The 21,376-nt window shown below is 59.9% G+C and overlaps 1 protein-coding gene across 4 annotated transcripts in view; it reads right to left on the bottom strand.

Moving 5' to 3' along the window:
• The window catches only part of SCUBE1 (signal peptide, CUB domain and EGF like domain containing 1), a 131,505-nt gene that overhangs the window by 71,967 nt on the left and 38,162 nt on the right, over window positions 1-21,376 (bottom strand). For all 4 annotated transcript variants that reach the window (XM_043881393.1, XM_043881395.1, XM_043881394.1 and 1 more), the window contains exon 4: window positions 11,183-11,317. In XM_043881393.1, coding sequence (XP_043737328.1) covers window positions 11,183-11,317 — 135 coding nt within the window. The remainder of the gene's footprint in view (window positions 1-11,182; window positions 11,318-21,376) is intronic.

Below are 21,376 nucleotides of genomic sequence, written 5' to 3'. Positions count from 1 at the left end.
CTGGACAAGGGCTCCCTGGCCATGGGGAGAACAGAAGGCGGGTGGGGGGCTGGTGAGGAGCCGCGCTGTGGAAGGCGGGGAAGGCGAGGCTCAGGCGAGGGAGGGCAGCCTCGTGATGCACACCGCAGAGAGAGGAGCCGCGGGCGGGGCGAGTGCGCAGGGACGTGGCAGGGGGTCCCGCGGCTGTCAGAAGGCGGAGGGCTCGGGGGACCCAGGAACCAGCCACCGCACTAACTCGCGGGACAGTGGAGCCTGCCTGCAGGCAGAGGGTGGGGGGGGGCCCTGGGGCTGCAAGGGGCTCCAGGCAGTGGGCCACCCCTGATCCCAGCCCTCCGTCCATTTGTTCATTCAGCATGGTTGGTCTTAGGAGTTGGCAAGACATGGGTTCGGATCCTGACTGTGCTAATCACTCACTAGGGGATGAATCGCCTCTCAATCTCCGTTTCCTCTCGGCAGAATGGGAGAACACAGCCGCACGGCATCAGACCGTTCTGGGGTCTGATGACCCGTGCCACCGTCTGGGCACAGTGCTTGGCACACAGTGGGGCCCAGTGACAGCTGACAGTTTTACCCACTTCAGGTCCAGGCAGTCCACTAGGGAACAGAGTGTACTCACAGCTTCTCATTTTGGTCCTCATAACAATTTCTATGACGAACACTAACGTTTGTCCCATCTTGTAGACAAGAAGAGTGAGGCCACAGGACTTGTAGCAGAGAAGGGAGCCGGGGCCAGGGCCAGCTACCCCTGCACTGTCCACATGAGGAGGCCGAGGCCACGAAGCACTGGGGTCCCTGCAGGGCAGCCTGGCCGGGGCTGGCAGGAGGCCAGGCCAGGAGAAGGGCGTGAAGCTGGGCTCACCAGCCGAAGGAGTTGTTTATGGGGTGGGAGGCTCGTAAAAAATAATGGGCTGGATTTATTGTCCCCGCCTCAAGGGCCGTTCTGGACTGCAAAGGGCCAGGACAGGCCTTCTCCGGCAGCACCGTAAATCTTCCTGCTAAATGCGAGAGCTGCCTCGTCTCCCATCCACCTGGTCTGCGGGCCGGGTGAGGGAGTGCGGGGGGTGTGGGGAATGAGGAGTAGCCCCCCAAAGGAGCAGCCAGGGGCGCAGCCCTGAGGCTGAAGGTGAGGATTCTTCAGAGAGGCCATTGTTGCCCTCGTTTAAAAGAGAAAGTTCCCAGCCACACACACTCACGGGAACCCAGCACCCACGGCTGATGACAGCCCTGGAACAGGGCCGGGAACGTCCCCGACCCTGCAGGGGCCACGCTGGGGCCCCAGGTCAAGGCCTGGCCCAGACCTCAAGATGTGGGAATCACGTCCCAGGAAGCGGTGGGCGCCGGCCAGCCAGGCACACCGAGGGGACCCTGAGCTAACGTCTGGTGGGGGTGGCTTGGGAGGGACGCTGAACCTCTGTCCACAGGCATTTGAGTCTGGAGAACCCGCCTGCCAATGCAGGAGACATGGGTTTGATCCCTGGGTCGGGAAGATCTCCCAGAGAAGGAAATGGCAACCCACTCCAGTATTCTTGCCTGGAGAATCCCATGGATATACGAGCCTGGCTGCTACAGTCCACCGGGTTGCCAAGAGTCAGGCACGACTGAGTGACTAAGCCACAATGACGGGGTGGAGCAGGAGGAGAAACCTGGCCCCGTCCTGAGTGCTGCTTTGAGGCGTGGGCCCCGCTGGGGTTCCCTCCCGTGCTGGGGTGACAGTGCTCACCCGAAGTTCTTCCCGGGGCGGCTGCAAGCGTCACAGTGAGCCGGGTGTGAAAGCACCGTGGGAGCAGAGGGTGGGGATGGGCCGGCAAGGACATCTGCTGCTGAGACAGGTGACACCTCCTGCTCTCTAGGAGCAGCTGGACAGGAGACAAAGTCTGGAGGAGGGTCAAGGGCCAGCTGAGGAGAGTGGAGGAAGGGCCCTGGACGAGGGCTGGGGCGGACGGAAGGGGCAGCCGCCTCCGGTGAGAACCACCAGCCCTCTGCCCTGACCCAACCCCAGGGACTGCTGCCCGAAAGCTGCCCGGGGGCCTCTGCAGAGGAGCCCCCACCCGGTCCTGGGGGGGTGCGGATATTAGGCGGTGGGTTCAGGGCCCGAGGGCAAGGCTTCCGGCTTCGGCTGACCGGGGTGCAGGGTTCAGGGCCCCTGCATGACTCCGGGGTCTCAGTGTGGCCAGGGGGAGCACTTTCCTCAAAGTGCCGTGGGGGAGCCCAGCCCCTTCCCTGGCCTGGCCACGTGGTGGCTGACAGGCGGTACCCACGGCCGCTGTCCCCATACCCCTGACATCTGCCGGGAGATCAGACACTCCGGAGGCCCTGCTCCTGTCCCAGCCCGGCTCCTGAGCCTGTCCTCACACGCGCTACCCTGGCCACCTCCTCAGGCCCCAGGCCGAGCGGGCCGGAGAGCCTGGGGGCCCGCACTGGGTGCCAGCTGCCTGGGGCTCCTGAGGTCAGGGCGGTGAGCCAGAGGCTGAGCAGGACCCGGGCTGCAGCCTCTTGCAAAGCAGAGACTGGCTGGTCCCGCTTTGGGCCCCAGGCTCCCCTCTGGAGCTCCTGGTTCCAGAAAGAACAAGGCCCCACGTGGTCCAGACCCAACCTCCACTGAACCACTCTGCACCGCCGTGATGCGGGGACCGGGCCTCTCGGCAGACGGGCCTGCCTGCCCTGCCTCTCCCCCTCCCCTCCGGCCCTGTCACCCTCCCCCTGCCCCTCCTGTCCACTCACACTGCCCCCTGTGAGTTCCGGACCCTGATGGCCCCCAGTGCCACCTCCCGGGAAAGGGCTTCATCTCCCTGCCCACCCGTGGTGGGCAGTGATCTTTCCGCAATGTGAACCATGCTCCCACTCTGGGGGCCGATAGGGCCCCTGTCACCTTCACAGCAAAGTTCAAACTCCTGCCAACCACGGCCCCCTGACCCTCTCTCTCACTAACTGAAGTTCTGGGTCTGGCTTCAGGCTCCAGGACGCAAACCTTCTCCAATGGGCAAGAAAGGCTGCAGGCACGCTGACTCTTCTGACCCCCGGAGCAAAGCTAGAAGCTTAGACGGCAGGGACCCCCCTGGCCAGAGGCAAGAAGCCAGGCTGGCCTGAGTGAAGGGCCCAGAGAGGGAAGGACAGCTGGGCAAACACAGGCTGAAAAGATGGGAAGGGTGCGGGGCGGGGTTGGGGGCTGGGAGCGGGAGCAGCAGCAGACGCAGAGTCTCAAAACAACCCCATGGGGAAAGTCTCAGGCGCAGGGTAGGGCTCACATCTGAGCCCCCGTCTCTCCGGCGAGGCTGCAGGCTTACAGGAGTGACCTGAGGTCAGGACAACCCTGGCAACCAGTCTGCCAGGCACTGCCACAGAGGCACCTCCTCAGTTAGACAGCGCTGGGGGGCGACGGTGCCTGAGGGGCCCTCCCCTGCTCCAGACGGCGTCCCAGAACTCAGGCCCAGAAAGAGGCGTCACTGCACCCCTGTCTGGGGTTTCTGGCAGGACCCACGGACCCTGGGTGCATTATCTGCCTGTTATTTGCTATCTGCACATGGGAGTAACCCTGTCGGGCTCCGGGGTAAGCGAGGCAATATTAGGGCGACCATATGTCTTCCTTCACTTGGGACAGTCTCAGTTTATACCCGCTGCCCGGTCACCATTAATGGCCCCTCCTTTCATTCTTGAAAGTGCCCTGGTTTGAACAGTAATTTATATAGTCCCTGGTTAAGACAGGTTATTATGAGCACTTTACCTGTCTTAACCAGGGACTATATATATCACTGAAATGCTGACTCTTGACGGCTAAGGTGGGTACACAACTCCGACGCGTCATGAGGTGGTCCAAATCATTCGCAGGCACCCTACTAGCGCCGGCTTCCTGGCGTCCCTGTGGCTCTCCAGTGATGTAAGAGGTGACCGCGGGGGGACCCTGGGCGAAGGGTATATGGGATTTCACCTTACTATCTCTGCATTTCCTTACGACTCTATAATTATTTCAAAATAAAAGATTAAAGAAAAACCCTATTGTTTCATCTCTAATTACAAACTTACAGATAAAACGAACAGGTCCTAAAAATACTTCACGCAGGGTCTAATGAACCAAAAGACGAACTCCAAGAGCCATCCTCGGCACAATCACCCAGAGCACGCCTGAAGGCTCGGACACAGGTGGAAGCAGCTCCCGGGAGCACACGGCTGTCACGGAGCCCAAGGACCTTCTGGAGGAGCCGGGGGGCCCTCAAGCTCCTGTGGTCTCCGTGAGTGCGTCCAGACCCCTGGCTGCTGGATTCAGAGCAAGACCCCCCTACAGACGGGGATGTGGAATGGGGGACAACAGCTGGATGAGAAGAGCTACTTCCAGCCCAGGGGCCGGGCCCTTCAGCACGGGGCCAGACTTTCTGGTCCTCAGAGCAGGGGCTGTCTGGGTCACCGAGTTCATAACAAAAGCTGTGACTTGTAGGGAAGAGAGGCTGGGCCAACTTAGGCTGCTCCTCTGAGGAGAGCAGGGAAGTGGGCAGGCCATCTCTGGACACCTCCACCGCCAAGGGTTTTAAAGACGTCCTGGGTACCCGGGACGCTCACACCCGTGGAGCTGCAGGTGGCGTCAGCTGAGGGAGCATCTCTGCTTCTCCAGGCTCCTCCACATCTGGGCCAGTTGCACAGAGGACTGCGAGCCCCGTGGGAACCTCCACACGGTCTGCGCAGGCTCAGAGGCCAGCCCGCCCGAGCGCAGGGCCTGCCGTGCCACTGGCTGTGTCCGTGGGCACGTTGCCCACCCTCTTCGTGCCTCGGTTTGTTTGTCTGAGGGCGCAGGAAGCCCCCAGGAAACGTAGCTCTCATCATCACCGTTTCTACTGAATGCAGCAGAAGCCAAGCTTCCTTTCTCCTGGCTCCCACCCCTGGTTTTGGCTGGAGCCAGAGTCACCCTCGATGCCAAAAGACCCTGATGCTGGGAAAGACTGAAGGCGGGAGGAGAAGGGGATGATAGAGGATGAGGTGGTTGGATGGCATCACTGACTCAATGGACATGAGTTTGAGTAAACTCTGGGAGTTGGTGATGGACAGGGAGGCCTGGCGTGCTGCAGTCCACGGGGCTGCAAAGAGTTGGACCTGACTGAGCGACTGAACTGAACCGAGGGTCACCCTCGATGCCAGATCTTGGGCTTTGTGAAAACGTGGCCCTGAGTGCCACCAGGAATGCCGGTGGTGGGCGGGCAGTGCAGTTTCCTATCCATATTTATACGCGCATTTAAACAGGCTCAAGAGGACATCAAATGCATTCAGGTAAACCCGTGAAGTCCCTGCTGGGAGAATGCCAGCCTGGCGTCTGCTCTGCGTGGGCCTCGGCTTTGCAGGGACACGGCTGCCCAGCTGCTCTGTGGCCAGTTCCTGGGCATCAGACAAGGGGGAGGAAGCAGCACACTGGGGCTTCGGGCAGCACACTGGGGCTTCGGGGTGCGGTCAACAGCGCGATGGCCTCGCAGAGCCTCTGGGTGCCTACCCCTTGACCCAGGGACCACAGCATCCACCAGCAAGTGCTGATGAGGACCCTACCTGCACAACCCGAGGAGGTGGAGCGCCTCGGCCCAGGGAGCCGCCGCGAACAGGGCATCACTCTGCGACCTCCCTCGGTCCTTTGCTACGGGCCCCCTGTCAGTGCAGGGCACGGGGATGCACGGAACACGGTCCCTGCCCACAGGGCACCGCCAGGCTGCAGGGATGCAGGCAGTGGGGAGAACACTGCCCTCAGCAGCCAGCAGTGGTGGGGGTGGGAGACAGCCAGCCCCCTAAGCACAGAGGGCCAGCCCGGCACAGGCTGTGCAGTGAGCGGGCACTCTCGCCGGGGCTGAGCGGGGGGCACCAGGCGGTAGACAGGGTGGGTGGGGCACACTGGGCCCGGGGTGGGGGCGGAGGAGCAGCAGCAGACAGAGGCCTGAAGTCCTCTTCGTGTCTTGGTTCCCAAGCGCCTGTGCCCAGCGTGGCCTGGCACACTGCCCACACCTCCATGGGGAAGACGGGGCACTCCTGGATGGCAGGGGCCGGTCTGACCTCTGCAGCCCTCGGTGGGTCACATGGCAGGCGAGCCAGTGCAGAGAGCTCCCTGATGACGAGGCCTGACTCCTGACCACCTCTCCACACTGGGCGGAAACTCGGGCTTCAGCCAGCAGCCAGCACGCATCAGCAGAGCGCTGGTCAGTGAGCACCCAGGCCCTGACTCTGCTGCTGGCTCTGGACACCGGCCCAGAGATGGGGAGGCCCTGCCCTCATTGGGCCTGTTTCCTCATCTGCGATAAGTAACAATAAGAAGAGCTCACATTTACTGGAATTTTCTTTTCAATATCTTTTTAACTCTATGAAGTAGGTTCTATGTCATCCCCACTTCATAGACCCGGCACAGAGAGACTAAGTGACCTGCTTAAGGTCACACAGATGACAGGGTGGGGAAGCTGGGATTCCAGTCCGAGGCAGTGGGCCCCAGAGCCTGTGCTTCCTGATCATGATGACAGGTCTCCCAAGGGCCCTCCGGGCTGGGCTTTGGCACGGACAGCCCCTTAAGGCACTGGCCAGCCTGTCCTGCTTTCTATGACTGTGGGGACAACGTTTTAGGGGGCTTCCTCTCCCTCGGGCACCTTCCATGACCAGCACAGATAGGACCACTGTGGGCATTCTGCTGATGCTTCAGAGCGCGGCCGTGCCAGACAGCTTGCAGTGTGGGGGAGGGGGCACACGTAGCTCGTATCTCAAACCCACTTCCGTTGGCAACAGCAGCAGCCCAGGATCAGTGCCGGTGAGGGAGCGGTCCTTCACCAGGCTGGTCAGGAGACCCTTCTTACTACAGTCTCCCCTGTTCAGACAACACTACAGCCCTGAGAAGTGCCAGGTCCCTCCCACCAGAGGGTTTTTTCTCAACACATTATTATAAGGTAACTCCTAGGACCTCTGGACTGCAAGGAGACCCAACCAGTCCATCTTAACAGAAATCAGTCCTGAATATTCATTGGAAGGACTGAAGCTGAAACTCCAATACTTTGGCCACCTGATGTGAAAAAATGACTCATTGGATACACCCTGATGCTGGGAAAGATTGAAGGTGGGAGGAGAAGGGGATGACAGAGGATGAGATGGTTGGATGGCATCACCGACTCAATGGACATGAGTTTGAGGAAGTTCCAGGAGTTGGTGATGGACAGGGAGGCCTGGCGTGCTGCAGTCCAAGAGGTCACAAAGAGTCGGACACGACTGAGTGACTGAACTGAACTGAGGACCCTTATTTAGCACTGAATCCCCTTTTTAGATGGAAAGCTTCACAGAGACCATATGCCTGCTTTTCCTCACGCTGGGACCCGGGGGACCAGTGACACCCGGCTCGTGAATGGAGGAAACAGTGAGCTGCCACCACAGCTCTTCAGGCCTTTTGGAACTTCTTCTCCTCCCTAAATCAATTCTGCTCAGAATGAAAGAAAGAATTCTTTACTGGAAGGAAAGGGAAAAGTTCATCCAGGAGTCAACACCTTTTTGGAGCACAGATACGACATGAGTTTAGAAGAAAAGAGCAGGCATGGAGAGGGAGAGCGCGAGCGTGCTGGCGGCCTGGTGGCTCTTCTACCCAGGGGCCAGGGAGCCGCGGGCCCTCTCCTCACTGCCCGAGCCCCCCGGCCCCTCTCCTCACTGCCCGTGCCCCTCGGCCCCTCTCCCCACTGCCCGAGCCCCCCGGCCCCTCTCCTCACTGCCCGAGCCCCCCGGCCCCTCTCCTCACTGCCCGAGCCCCCCGGCCCCTCTCCTCACTGCCCGAGCCCTCGGCCCCTCTCCTCACTGCCCGAGCCCCCCGGCCCCTCTCCTCACTGCCCGAGCCCTCGGCCCCTCTCCCCACTGCCCGAGCCCCCCGGCCCCTCTTCTCACTGCCCGAGCCCTCGGCCCCTCTCCCCACTGCCCGAGCCCCCCGGCCCCTCTCCCCACTGCCCGAGCCCCTCGACCCCTCTCCCCACTGCCTGTGCCCCCCGGACCCCTCTCCCCACTGCCTGTGCCCCTCGGCCCCCTCTCCCCACTGCCTGTGCCCCTGGACCCCTCTCCCCACTGCCTGTGCCCCTGGACCCCTCTCCCCAGTGCATCCTGCCTGTGGGGAGACAGAGGGACCACGGCGTGCTGGGCCGGAGGCTGAGCAGGAGGAGAGCGTGGGCTGCGCTGGTGCCCGAACCAGCTCCCGCAGGTGCTGAGCAGACGGACGGGCCACAGACCTCAGAGGCTCGGGGCTCCCTCCCACCAGGAGCACAGCCTGTGTCCCCAAGTCAGGCATGAGCTCTAAACGCTTGAAGCTGCCTCTGTGAGTTGCCACCCCTAGGGCAGGCACTGCACTTGACCCCTTCAAAGCATTTCCCCTAACCAAGCTCTCACCTGCCCGGGGGGGGGGGATTACTGGTCCCAATGTACAGACGAGGAAACCCAGAGGGGTGGGAGTAACTGCAGAGGCCACGTGACCCGTGGAGATGGAGAATGACTGACAGCCTAGCCCCCCAAGCCCAGCCCAGCCAGATCCAACGCCTCGGGTCAGGGTTTGCGCTGGCGCCTGGGAGGCAGGGCCACTCGGAAGGGCCGAGCCTAGTTTCTTGGCCGGGAGCCTGGACTGACCCTCGCTGACCCTGCTCATGTGTCTAGTCCCCTCTAATCAAGCCCAGTGCAGGAGAGGCTCCTTCAGGGCATCAGGGAGAGTCAGGTGACTTGAGAACTCTCAATTTGGGGAATAGAGGCCATTGAGGTACAAAACAAGCTGGGTCTCAGCACCCTGGACATGCTCTGACTCTCAGCTCTAACAGTCATCACTGATGTCAACGCACAGTCAGGACGGGCGCCCGTCACGGCAAGCGGCAGGCTCAGGAGGGAGCAGCTTGTCTGGTCAGCCCCTGCACGAAACCCAAACCCGGGCTCATGTTCCACCATGCCTGGCCCCTGCCAAGCTCCCCTCTTCCTTGGCGATCTGTGCCCACCATCACAGCCTTCACTCTGTTTCCTGAGAGTCTGGCCCACCCACCTCAGGGCCCTTACACACGCCTGCCCAGTCCACCCCGGCTCCTCCCACAGCTGCTCTCCCTCCTCGCCCGGCGTCAGCTCACGGGCGGCTTCCTCCAGGAGGCCTCCGTGCCTGCCTGTTTCTCCACCGATTTCTCTCCTCACCAGCCTCATCTCGTCACAGCGAGTGACGGGCTGCAATCCTGACTGCCACGACCCTACAGTATGACCTTGGGCAGGTCGCCTAAGCTGACAGGGTTTAAGCTCTCCGCCGCGCCGGGCTACCCTGAGGGCCCAGCGCAGAGTGAGCTCGTGACCCCACGGCAGCCGCTGTTGCTGCCCGCCACAACACAGAGTCACGCCCCTGGCTGGCGGCGAGGCTTGCCGGGCGGCATCCCTAGGGCAGCCAGCGCTCACCGGCTACGCCAGGACCCGGTTCCGAACAGGGCCAGCCTGCTGCCCGGCATCACGCTGTCTCCCCGTCCTGCTCGCCCTCCTCTGAGCCAGGGCACAGCCTCACCTGAAGGCCTGCTGGTGGGAAAGCTGCTCTTCAAAGGAGCAGAGCACAAACAGCCTAGCTGAGGAGGGGCCAGCCGCCCTGTAAACCCCGCTCCCTGATGAAAGCAGGACTCACCCCCCACCACCACTCATGCTCACTCTTCCTCGTAAATCGGCTTTTCAGGAAACTCGATTTGGGGTCAGGGTCCTCACTTTGGGCAGCTCAACCCCACAGCCCCACAGCTGGGAGGTCTTCCACGTGGACGCCGGGACCATGCGCCTGAGGCAGGCGCCCGGAACGGCGGTATCCACTTGGCCCTTCTGTCCTCTGGGGACACGGCGATTATCGGCCATCTTGTTTTTGAGGAAACTGCCTCAAACACTGAGAATTTCAAGGACCCCAGTAACGTAGTTCTGCTTAATTACCCTGGGTTTTGTACTTCTTAAAAATGTTTTTTTCTTTTCTACCTCAGGAACTGTTTTCAAATAAAAAAAGTCACAGCCAGGGCCCCCGCATCGCACCTCAGCGCCTCTGTTAGCTTTAGCGCGTACCGGCGCTTTACTCCCAGGATCTGCAGCCAGCCTCCAAAGACCTTGCCGGGTCAACACCGCTGCCCCATTTTGCAGATAAGGAAGCAGAGGTTCAGAGCAGCAGAGCCGCCCTGAAGAAGGGCGAGGGAACGGCAGCGCTGGCTTCACCCGCGGTCGGCCCAACCCGGAGACCAGCACCTGCCCTCTTGACTCCCTGCCTTTCAGTGTGGACCACTCTCAGGCCTCCTGCTGGTGCCGCAGACTGGAGGCGAGGCCCTTGCAGGATTTCCCTCCAGCACCTCCTCTGTGTCTCGGGTCAGTGATGGGGTAGGGCCTGAGGCTGGGGCCATGGGGCTGCCTAGTCCTCCTTTGGCGTCTACTCCCTTGACTGCTCAGAGCAGCCAGGTCGTAGGAGCACACAGCCCGCCTTGAGATGGCTGGATCTCGCCAATATTGTAAGGAAGACGCACCTCCACGGCTTCCAAGATGCTGTTCCCTTTGCCCGGAAGCCCCTCTCCTCTGAGCATCTGGGTCCTGGCTTCTGACCAGTTGTCCCATTTCACAGCCCTGCTTCTTTGGGCCCCAAATGGCCACCACCGCCCTGACACCATCAACCTGCACCTTCTGGGCTGGGCTGGGGCTGTCTCCAGGCTCCCCAGGCACTCCAGTTGGCTGGAGTCTTCCCTGCCCCTCTGTACCACCCCCAGGCCGGCTCCCCCATCCCACCTGGTCTACAGAGGGCAGCTGGCTCCTGGCCACAAGGACACCCTGCTGGCTGGTGACCCAGTGAACATGCCTGAGATCAAGAAACCAGCAGCTCGGCCTGGTCAGACCTCGAGCCCCCACAGGGGGAAGGGAGCCAGAGAGGACGGGCCCCCTCATCCTGCCCACCCCCAGCCCCCAGCCCAGAACGGAGAGTGGCTGCTCTGGCGGCATCTGCCCGTCTGTGGCCCCATGCCCCCTCCACACAAAAGCACCAGGGACACCAGCAGCCCTGCCGCAGGAGCAGAGGCAGGGAGCCGCGAGGAAACCCCGCAGACCCAAAACCAGAGGCACGAAACCGCCCTCCCGGCCACCACCGGAGCTCCCCGCACTGGCCCCGAGGCCCCCAGGATCAGGTGCGGCGAGGCGGTTCCCAGGGGCCGCCTGACTCCGCGGGGCGTGCTCTGGTAGGACTCACCGTTGGAGCGGTGGATGCAGGTGTGCTGGTTGTCACTGAGGAAAAAGCCGCTGTGGCACTGACACTCATAGCTGCCCATGGCGTTGACGCAGATCTGCTGGCAGCCGCCGTTGTTGTCCTGACACTCGTCCACATCTGCGGCAAGAGAAGGGGAAAGAGAGGTCACACCTGGGGCCGGAAGTGAGGCGCAGTCAGCGGGAAGGCTGTGGAGGGCATCAGCTCCCCCGGCTGCAGAGCAATACTTCAGAAGTACCCCACGGTGGTACCCCACGGCGATTCTCTTCAACAGTTCTGCGTGGAGTTACCCCACAGAGGTAGACAGTTACAGTGGCCCTGGCTTTCCTGGGTGCCCAGCACTACTCCAAGCACCTTACCTGCTTTAACTCCTTCAATTCTCACAGAAACCCTGCCCAGCAGATCTAGGTACTGGCCTATTTTACAGATGAGGAAACTGAGGGAGAGAGGCCGAGTGACTTGTCCAAGGTCCCACAGAAGTAGGATTCAAACCTGGCCGCCCACCTCCAGACCTGGCTCTCAGTAACGGCACCTGGCCCTTCCTCTCTCTGAAGACCTGCAACCCGCACCGTCTCCCCCTGACGTGAAGGGCCTGTCCCCTTTCTTCAGTCACACCTCAGATTTACAACCAGCAGCACAGACCTTGCTGCGAGGGAGAGGCTGGAGGCCAGGGCAGCCTGCTTTCTGCCTCGCAAATTGATTTCAAAAGCCCAGAGAAGGGGAGGTTTTTAAAAGGCCCTGACCTCTGGCTGCCAAGACTGCTGCGGAAGGCTGCCAAGAGGTCTTTCCCACTCTCTGGGAGAGACAGACCTCAGGGCCGACACTCATTTTTGACCAGAGGCTGCTGGCACAAAGGGTGCTATTGGCTGAAAAGAGTCTTTATGGAGCTCTGGTCTTGAACAGAACAGCATGTTTCAATTACCGAAGTCATAACCCCCTACACTGTCAGTTTGTTTAATGAAAGAAGGGCTTCTTAAACCTTAATGTGCCATGTCTGTATTGTCATTTTAATAGGCAAATATATGAAACCACAAAGGCAACGTGAGCTACTGGCTGCTTCGAGCCAAGCCCACAACCCCTAATATACAGGTCTGTGTGTGCGCGCGCGTGCACGCACACACACACACACTCACTTTGGCACTGAACTTTTTAAACAGTTCTTTTTAACACAGCCATCTTTCAGAACTGGAACCAAAAGGATGTGAAAAGGTAAAGCATCAGGCAGACTGACCTGCCCTGAACCGGGGAGGACTCAGCGCTGGCACTCTGTCAGCTGGGTCCTACTTAGGCTCGGGGACAACAGACCACTTCACCACCCACGAGACCACGCGGCAGCCTTTGAGGCCAACGCCGAGGCAGGTCATTACTCTCCCGTGAGCTCAAATGTCGGCCGTGTGGTCGCCAGGAGGGAGGCAGGGCTCTGAACCCTAAAAGCCACCAACAGTTACAGCTGAAACGGTAGAGGCGGCTCTTGCTGAGAGGGGGTCCCGGGGGGAGCTGGGAGGGGTGGAGAGGGATTTTTCTGAAGCCCTGTCTCCACTCAACAAGTCTTACTGATGGCTCCCTAAAGGCCCAGTGTCAGGGTCACCTTGGCCGGGGGCACCTCCCCTCCACCCCCGGCAGTCCACCCCTGCCTGCACTAGACTGTGAGCAGCTCTGAGCCCTGTTCCTCCTCCTAATAACAACACAAAGCTAACCTTCCTTGAGTGGTCATTGAGTGCTTTATGTACTTGATCTTTGCAGCAACTGTGAGCGATAAGGTTGTGTTACTGACTCCATTTTACAGATGAGGACACTGAGGCACAGAGTGCTGAAGTAGTTTGGACAAAGTCACACAGCTGCCTGGAGCAAAGGCAAGACTCAGACCTGCTGTCCAGCTCCTGAGCATGTGCCTTGGGGCCCCCTGCAAAGCAGTTCGGATTCAGGTGAGGAAGAACCCCGGCTGCTCTTGAAGTGAACTCAAGCTGGGTGTCACCTTGAATGTGTCCATGAACCCCCAGCTACCAACGCAAAGCCGAGCCAGCCTGCAGGAGTAACTAAGCAGAGTCCCGGCCCGCCGAGTCTGCCCAGTTAACACCTCCCAGAGGCTCCGACGCCCGCATTCCAGCGAACACATAACAGTGACGTTTGAATCCTGGGAGCTGCTCCTGGGACTCAGGCCACACCTGCTTCAAGTCACATTCTTCGAGGTTCTTGAAGAGTCTCTGCTCTGTATCTCAGCTTCCCCAGCCCTAGAAAAGGTTCAACTGGTAAAAGAAACGACAGACACAGGAATTCACAGTGTGGAGACACTGCGCTCACCCCATCATCGGTGAACTCCCTGGGGCTGCCCACTGGGCCTGGCCCACCTCCTCGCTGCACTGGAAGCTGGGAACCCAAGGTGCTAACGTCACACAGCTACAGCACCGCAGTGGGCTGGCAGGGTGGCTGGGCCTTGGGATGGGGCTGTTCACACTAGCAGCGAACAATGACTCTCCAACACTGATGAATAATTTGAAACAAATGTGGAGTCATGTAAACATTTCTTTTCCCCACTCCCAAATGATAAAGCCCCAATATTAAGCAGGAAGGAAGAGGGAACTGGCCCCTTGGCACTCTTTCTCCACTGTGGCCCTAGCATAGGCCTCCCCCATCTTGGGCAAGTAATTACAGCCTCAGAATCCCTTTGGGGAGTCTGAGGTCATTACCAGCTTCTCTAGCGACTGGATTAAGGGTCTTAGGCCCACCTCATACCCCTCACACCCCTGTGTCTGCAGACCTACAGATGCGATCCACAGTGAGGTCTGCATAGTGACGGACGGGGGCAGCTGGTCCTTGAGATGCCTGCCCACTGGCCTAGGACAGACTGGGGTCCCCTGGAGACCCTGATCAGGCCCACCAGAGCACTATGGGAAATAATAGCTCCTGGGCCCTCCTGATGGGGGCAAGCCCACTACACACTGCTCATTGGCTACCAAGGACATGGCATATTCTAAGAGGTGCCCCATGGCAAGGAGAGCACCCACACCTGGGAGTCGGACAGCCAGAGTTCTGTCCCCGGCCTGTGGCCCGTGTGAAGTGCCGAGATCTCGTCCATAGGAGGAACTCAGACTGTGTCCTCCAGGAAGCTCTTCTGGAGTGCCTGAGACACACGCAGTCCTCTTCCTTCTCTCCAGACTGCTCCATGCACGGACAGGCCCCTGTGTGGGAGCCCGCCCCCTGCATGAGCATCCATGTTGTCTGGAAGGCGCTGGGAGCCTTTTTATCATAAATGATAGCCCTCATGGCTGGCCAGGTCCCAGCTGGAGGCCCAGGCACTATCTTAACATATCCGTACAACATATCCACACAGAGAGCATTATTCTTAGCACACCGACTCTCAAATGAGAAACGGAGAGGGGAAGAGACCTGCCCAGTGCTATAAAACAGGCGGAAAGAGGACAGGAAGCCCTGTGGGTCTGGATCCAGGGCGCTTTCTTGCTCTCCCATGACTCAGCCTCTCCAAGTGAGGACACTTTGAGCCCGGTCCTGGTGGCGACAGTCAGGGCCCTGGGCGTTTAGGCTGCAGTCCTCCCCCGACCCAGCATGCTCATGCCCCCAAAACCCAGGGCAGAAGCCCCCTCCTCCCCGAAGTCTTCCTAGTCCGGGGCAGAACCTGCCGGCCCCTGGCTTCCAGCCAAGCTGATTCGTTTCCAACTTTCTCCCTTGGGCTTGGCCGTCCTGTCTCTGCTCTGGGCTGACGACAGACCTGAGTCTCCTGCACGTCCTTGCTCCCGGCAGAGGGCCAGGCCAGGCGGGTGCTCAGCAGTGAGCAGATACACTGAGGGGCTGCGTGTCCTTGCACACCTCAGTGACGGGGAGCTCTGCCACAGGTCAGTCCCCTGGAGCAGGGTGCCGTCCGGCTTCCTTCTGGGCAGGCTGAGGGGCTCATTCAGGGCTCACCGCGGGCTGCCCACCTCTTCAGCCGCCCCACCAACTCCCCGCCAATCACACGCGCCTTCACGTGCACAGGTGCACCTCTTCCGGGGACGCCTTCGCCCTCTTTGTCCAGACAGAAGTCCTTGCCTTTGAAATCCACCGGAAACACTTCTCCTGTAAACACGGAGCTCCTGCTATGTGTCCCACTCCCCATGAGCTGCCAGGGGCCCCACAGTGAATGCCCCTGGTCAAGCCCCTGCTCACCGGGCCGCCAGTGTGTGAGCATGGAGGCAGAGGCTCCATGGAGGAGGTGATGGGAGCTGAGAGTGGGGTTCTGTGACTGAGGCTGGAGGACAAGGAGAGGAGCTGTGGAAGGTGCAGGGCCGGCACAGGTGGGGAGGGCCTGGGACCACTTGGGCGAGAGAGGGTTCTGGACACTCCCATGGGCTGCACATCCCTCCTCGAGATTCCACCAGAGCTCTCACCAACCCGGCCCTGCCTGGGTCCTCCTGGCCTGTTTCCACCAGTCCTGCTGGCAGAGGGGGCAGTCCCCGGGGAAGACTGAGAAGCCAGAGTGTCACCAACCACCCACCGAGGCCTCGGGTGGAGGCCGGGCCTATGTGCGTGCAGTGAAGGCCCGGAGCAAGCCTGCTTCCCGCCCACGACCCGTGATCCCCGAACAGATTCCCAGGGGGACCGGGGCGCGCTCCGCCTCTGAACCCTGCTGGCAGCCCGTGGTCCTTCATCATTATTTATGACCACGGCTGAATGTTCCCAGAAGGCAGGGAACTCCTCGGCACAGGGCCTTGGCTCCAAAGCAGAGAGGAGGCCCCGTGGGCTCCGGGGCTGACGCTAGGAGGCTCCTCTGGGGAAACCCTTTTAATTGGCAACAGGAGATCTGAACAGCAGAGTGGAGAAAGGACCCCGAAGGCTCCAGCGCTGTGAAGGTCTGGCACAGAGCTCATCGTGGGCTGCCTGGACCAGCCAGGTCACCTTCTGGAAGGCAGCAGCCTGCAGCAACAACCCCCCCCCACCCCGCCCCACCACGAGAATGTGCTCCCTCCCGTAACACACACACATCTTCAGCTGAGTCTCCAGGACTGCTGGAGTCCCCCATCTTCTGGGTCAGGGTTGGGGTGGCAGGCCAGGGTGCTGGGAAGGGACAGTCCCTGCCCTGGGGGCCTCGGCTGGTGTGGCTGGGAGAAGACACCCTCTGAAACAGATCATCCCAGTGTGGTCTGGGGTAAAAGACATATACGGCCTGCGTGCCTTGGGGGCTGCTCCCCAGCCGGAGGCCCTGAGCCTGGTGTGCAGTGACGGTGGGAGGGAGGGAGGGGGACTAGGGCACCAAGGAGGCCAAGCAGGGGTCAGGCTCCAGCTCTGCCCACCCTGACCCAGCCAGCCTGGCCCGAGAAGCCCCTGCCTCCGTACACCCTACACCCAGCAGTCCCTGAAGCTGCTGGCTTCCGTCAGTGCCCTGCCTGTCGGTCCCGCCTCCCCTCCCAGGGCACAGCCTCACTTGGGCCTCCGCCTCTCCCTACAGAAGATTCCACCAGGGCTCCACAAACCCAGCCCCAGATGGCCCGGCCTCTCTAGGCTCCTCCTCCTCAATCCCAGTGGCCTCAGTGAGGACTCTGGTGAGAACAGAACACAGCACCCTAAGCACCAAAGTGAAGTGAAGTTGCTCACTCGTGTCCGACTCTTTGCAACTCCACGGACTGTAACCTACCCGAGGAACCCGGTATGGGGTTCTCCAGGCAAGAGTCTGGAGTGGGTTGCCATTTCCTTCTCCAGGGGATCTTCCCAACCCAGGAATTGAACCCCGGTCTCCCGTGTAGCAGGCAGACGCTTTACCGTCTGAGGGAAGCCAAGCACCAAGGCTGGAGTCCAAACAAGGTCTCCGGGGTCAGGTGCCCCCTCGCCCCTCCGCAGGGCCCTGCTGAGCCCAGCTCTGGGTGCTGGGGTCGGGAGAGACCGACCCTAGCTGTGACTTCTCCCCATTTCTGTTCAGTGTGCCCAACACTCACGTGGAAAAGGCCGCCCCCACACCCACCAGTGGCTGAAGGGTCGTGTCTGGGACTGGCCCGCGAGCAGTGATGGACGCGGCTATTTTCCAGCAAGAAGGCGTTCCAGAGCTGACACCAATGGGCCGCAGGTCGACGTGCTTCTGAAAGGCCTCTGCAGGCGGGGCTGTGGTCTGCCCATGAGGTCTGCTTTCTGGCCCAAGGTGCTGGTGTTTGTTTTTATTAATAGCTGACTGTTTGTCCCCCTTTGGACCAGGAACCCGGGTTTGCAGTTATTTATAACGAAAAATTGCTTCTGGATCCTGCTTTGGTTGCTTTGTGTTTCCCACGAACGCTTCACAATTTGAAACAGAGACTCTGTGTTCTGCTTGAACCCCACCCATGTTCCCCCGGCTGCCAAGAGCCTACTGTGTGTCCGGCCCTGTGCCCGGCTCCGGCATCCCAGCTCCCAACAAGGGTCCGGGAACAGAGGCAGCGGCATTGGCCCATCTCAGAAACCAAACTCAGCCTCCAACCCTGAGAACTCCCTCTTGGTCCCGGAGGACAGAGGCCCCAGCCCTCCTCCGGCTCCTTTCAGAAGGGAGGCTTAGGCAGAAAGGCCTCTTGGCTATTGAGCGGCTCTTGCAAAATTGCATTTGATGAGTTAAGTGTAAATAAATGAGAACCAGATGGATTAGATTTCGGGTAAAATACACATGAGTCTTAGAGCAGCTTTGGGGCCTGGGTTCTGCCAGATCCAAGATACTCCCCGAGCTGTCAGAAGTGCTGGCATAGCAGGCAGGAGGTGTGACTGGAGTCTCCCGGGACCCATCTGCCTCCAGGTCTGGGCATCAGCTGGGGCCCTCTCTGGGGCTCCTGGCTTCCAGCAGGTTGGTTGTGTGCAGAAGACACAGGGTCTCCCGTCGTAGCCCTGCTCTGACATCGAGCCCCTCGGGCTAGGCCGGAGTCCAAGCTCAGCACTGGGCGATGAGGCACATGACTGGTGGGGTCAGCTTTCCAGACCAGCACGCTCACACCCAGACCCGAGGAGCCAGCCAGGGCAGGAGAGAAGCTGCTGGCCTGCAGGGTCTGGTCACTGCCTCCCTCAGCTGGCACCCCCCCCTCTTCAACCCCAACTGCTGTCTGCGGTCTCCCAGTGATGGCTGAGCAGCACTGAACATCTAAGGACCAGGAGTTTGCTGCCTAACTCCAACTGCTGACCGCTCCAGCTCACAATCGTGTGTCTCCCCGAGGCCACTGCCTATGGGTCCTGGTTCCTGCTCTGCAAGTCATACCATCTGGGCCACAAGATTCAGTAAGTTCTTGCTCTGTGACCTTGGCACCGTGCTTAACCATTTGGAGCCTTGGTTTCCTTCTCTGTAAGACAGAGATAACAGTACTTATGGCTGTTTGGGGGAGTTAAGAAAATAATGGTGGTAAAACACCTAGCACAGGGCTTCCCCGGTGGCCCAGTGGTTAAGAATCTGCCTGCCAGAGCAGGGGACTCGGTCGGGACTTCGATCCCTGGTCCGGGAAGACTCCACACACCTCGAGGCAATGAAGCCTGTGTGCCACAACTTCTGAAGCCCCTGCACCTTGAGCCTGCGCTCGGAGACAAGAGACGCCACCGCAGTGAGAAGCCTGTGCGCCACAACAAAGATGAGCCCCCCCCGCCACGCCTAGAGAGCACCTGGGAGCAGCAGTGAAGATGCAGGCCAGCCAAAAATTAAATACAAACATACATGGGCACTTGGCACAGTGCCAGCACACACACGGCACCAATCCATCTTCACTACTGTTGAACAAAGCCGGGGGTCACAAGGGTGGACACCCTCTGGGGGATGGCCAAGTCCCTCCTGAGCTGGGAGACCGACCACAGGCCTCATCCAAAGAGAGTGCTCAGTCTTGCCTCAGCCTCCTGTTCTCCGAGCAGAGCGGCCTCAGCTTTCGGAATCGCTCCCTCCTGACACAGGTTCCGGCCAGCTAACCACCTGAGTCACCCTTCTCGGGGGACCACGACTACCAGCTGCTTAATAGTGCAGAGATGCCTATTGAAATCCTCTGCCCGCTTCTGAATTGAGGTTTTACATTTTTACTTATTTATTTTGGACTCTGCTGGGTCGTCACTGCTGTGTCGGCATTTCCTCTAGTTGTGGCAAGGGGGGGTTACCTCTAGTTGCAGTTCGTGGTCTTCTCATTGAGGGGGCTTCCCTTGTTGCAGAGCATGGGCTCCAGGGCACGTGGGCTTCAGTGGCTGCAGGTCACGGGCTCTAGAGCTCAGGCTCAGTAGTTGTGGGCACAGGTTTAGCTGCTCTGTGACATGTGGGATCGTCCCAAATCAGGGATCAAACCCACGTCTCCTGCATTGACAGCGACTTCTCTACCACCAAGACACCAGGGAAGCCCCCAGCCCACTTTTAAATTGGATTGTCTTTTTACTGTTGAGTTGTAAGAGTTCTTACATATCTGAGATAGTAGACCCTGGTCAGATACATGGTTGGCAAATACTTTCTCCAACTCCGTAGACAGTCCCTCCTTTAGAGTAGGCCCTGGGAAGTGAGTGCACCTGTGGGGGCCATGTCCAGAAACCTGAGTTCCTCTTGGGCTCCATTCCTAGGAGCTGTCACCCTGTCCCATGGTTTTTTCCAGCCAGCTGCTGGCTAACACTGCCCAAACCCCTAGGGCTGTCCGCTCCACCAGCCTCCAGACTCAGCAATCAGCACTTGCCATCAGTTAGACCTGAATGTCCAACAGGCGGGACAAACCTAACGTGGCCCACGATGACCCATCTCCACCTCCACGATGAAAACACAAGAGAACGAAGCAAAGCCCAGTCCCCGCCTCAGCCTTCTGAAGCTCAGCCGTGGCAGCACCACCCACAGCTGCTTCAGCCCAAACACCTGGGAGTCGCCCGGCCCCTCCAGTCATCGGTCCCTGCTTTGTGCTTGTGTCTCGGTCTCCTCGGAGAACGCGGAGTCCCTGAGAACAGGGACATCTGGCCTGTGGCTGTGTCTCAGGTTTTTAAACAGTGTGTTTGTGGACCGAGGACGGACTGAGAGCTGGCTGGGGCAGGCAGCTCTGGCCTGGAGGCCCTGGCTGCAGGCCTGCCCCATCAGGGATGGGCCAAGTGGCCCTGGAGGGGCTGCCCTGGGAGGCAGTGCTGAATCAGGGACAGGATTGAGTGCTGGCTGGTGGGTTTGCAGGGGGGCAGAGTGAGAGCTGACTGGAGAAGAGCTAGATTCACTTATCTGCCGGGCACAGCCTTGCCCAGCTGTTAATCCCACTGTCTGGGTGAGCACAGCCCCGCCTGTGGGCAGCTCGTGGGATGAGGATGGAGAGAAGGAGATACCCTTAAACACTGCCAGCCTGTGGGCTCTGGTGTGCAACGAACGAACAGAGCCACTTGGGACGCTTGGTAAGCTGGTGAAGCCCAAAGTGTCTTCCTGCTTTGCGAATGTTTTCACTCACATGAGGACCAAAGTCTTCAGCTGAAGAAAACCCGTTCTGAGTAGTGCTTGGGGAAGCGGGTAGAGGGGGTAGGGTCTTGAAGACAGTGGGCTGCCCCCTTGAATGACACTTCATTGCCCTTGGACTATGCCAATTGCGGCCAGACCAGCTCTTCCTTTAATCTCTCCAGCAAGGGCAAGAGAGAAAGCTGCAGGAGATGGAAGGGAACTAACATTCCATGAGCCTCCTCTCTGCGCCAGCACTCCCATGACAGTGTCCCATCTGGCCTCGGCCCGGGGCAGGAGCAGCCGTGTTATAACAGGAGCTCCAGGCAGTGAGCGCGGTCTGCCCTCGGTCACCTACGTGTGGGTGACGGGTCCAGGACGGGAACTGGATGCCTTCATCCCCCGCCCTCAGGCCTCTGACAGGGCGGCCGTGAACGTGATCCTGGACGGACATCTGTGGGAGGCACTGGAGCTTTTAACAATCTGTTTTGATGGCGATGAGAACAGAGGACTAGAAAGAGGGAAGGGAGAAACACCAACTAACGGAACAAACCCTGGAACCAAAGCAAGAAGCTCTAAGAAAAGCAGGGGAAATGCTCTGACAGGATTCTTAATGAAATCCTCAGAAATAAAGCAGGCCCAGCTGGCTGTGATTACCCCTGCGGGCTTGGAGGGGGGACAGGGGGAGCCCCACCGCCTTGGGAAAGGCTCCACAGAGTCAAGGCGCGCCCAGGAGCTCCCCGGGCCGCCCTGGCGCACACGGGCCTTCTGGTCAGTCCATCACACCTGACTCTGGCCAGGTCAAATGCCTTGCTCCCACTGTAAAT

Source organism: Cervus elaphus, chromosome 22 (assembly GCF_910594005.1).
Source record: "Cervus elaphus chromosome 22, mCerEla1.1, whole genome shotgun sequence".
Classification (NCBI taxonomy): domain Eukaryota; kingdom Metazoa; phylum Chordata; class Mammalia; order Artiodactyla; family Cervidae; genus Cervus; species Cervus elaphus.
Note: the sequence above shows the minus strand (reverse complement) of the source record. Positions and strands in the feature narration are given on the sequence as shown.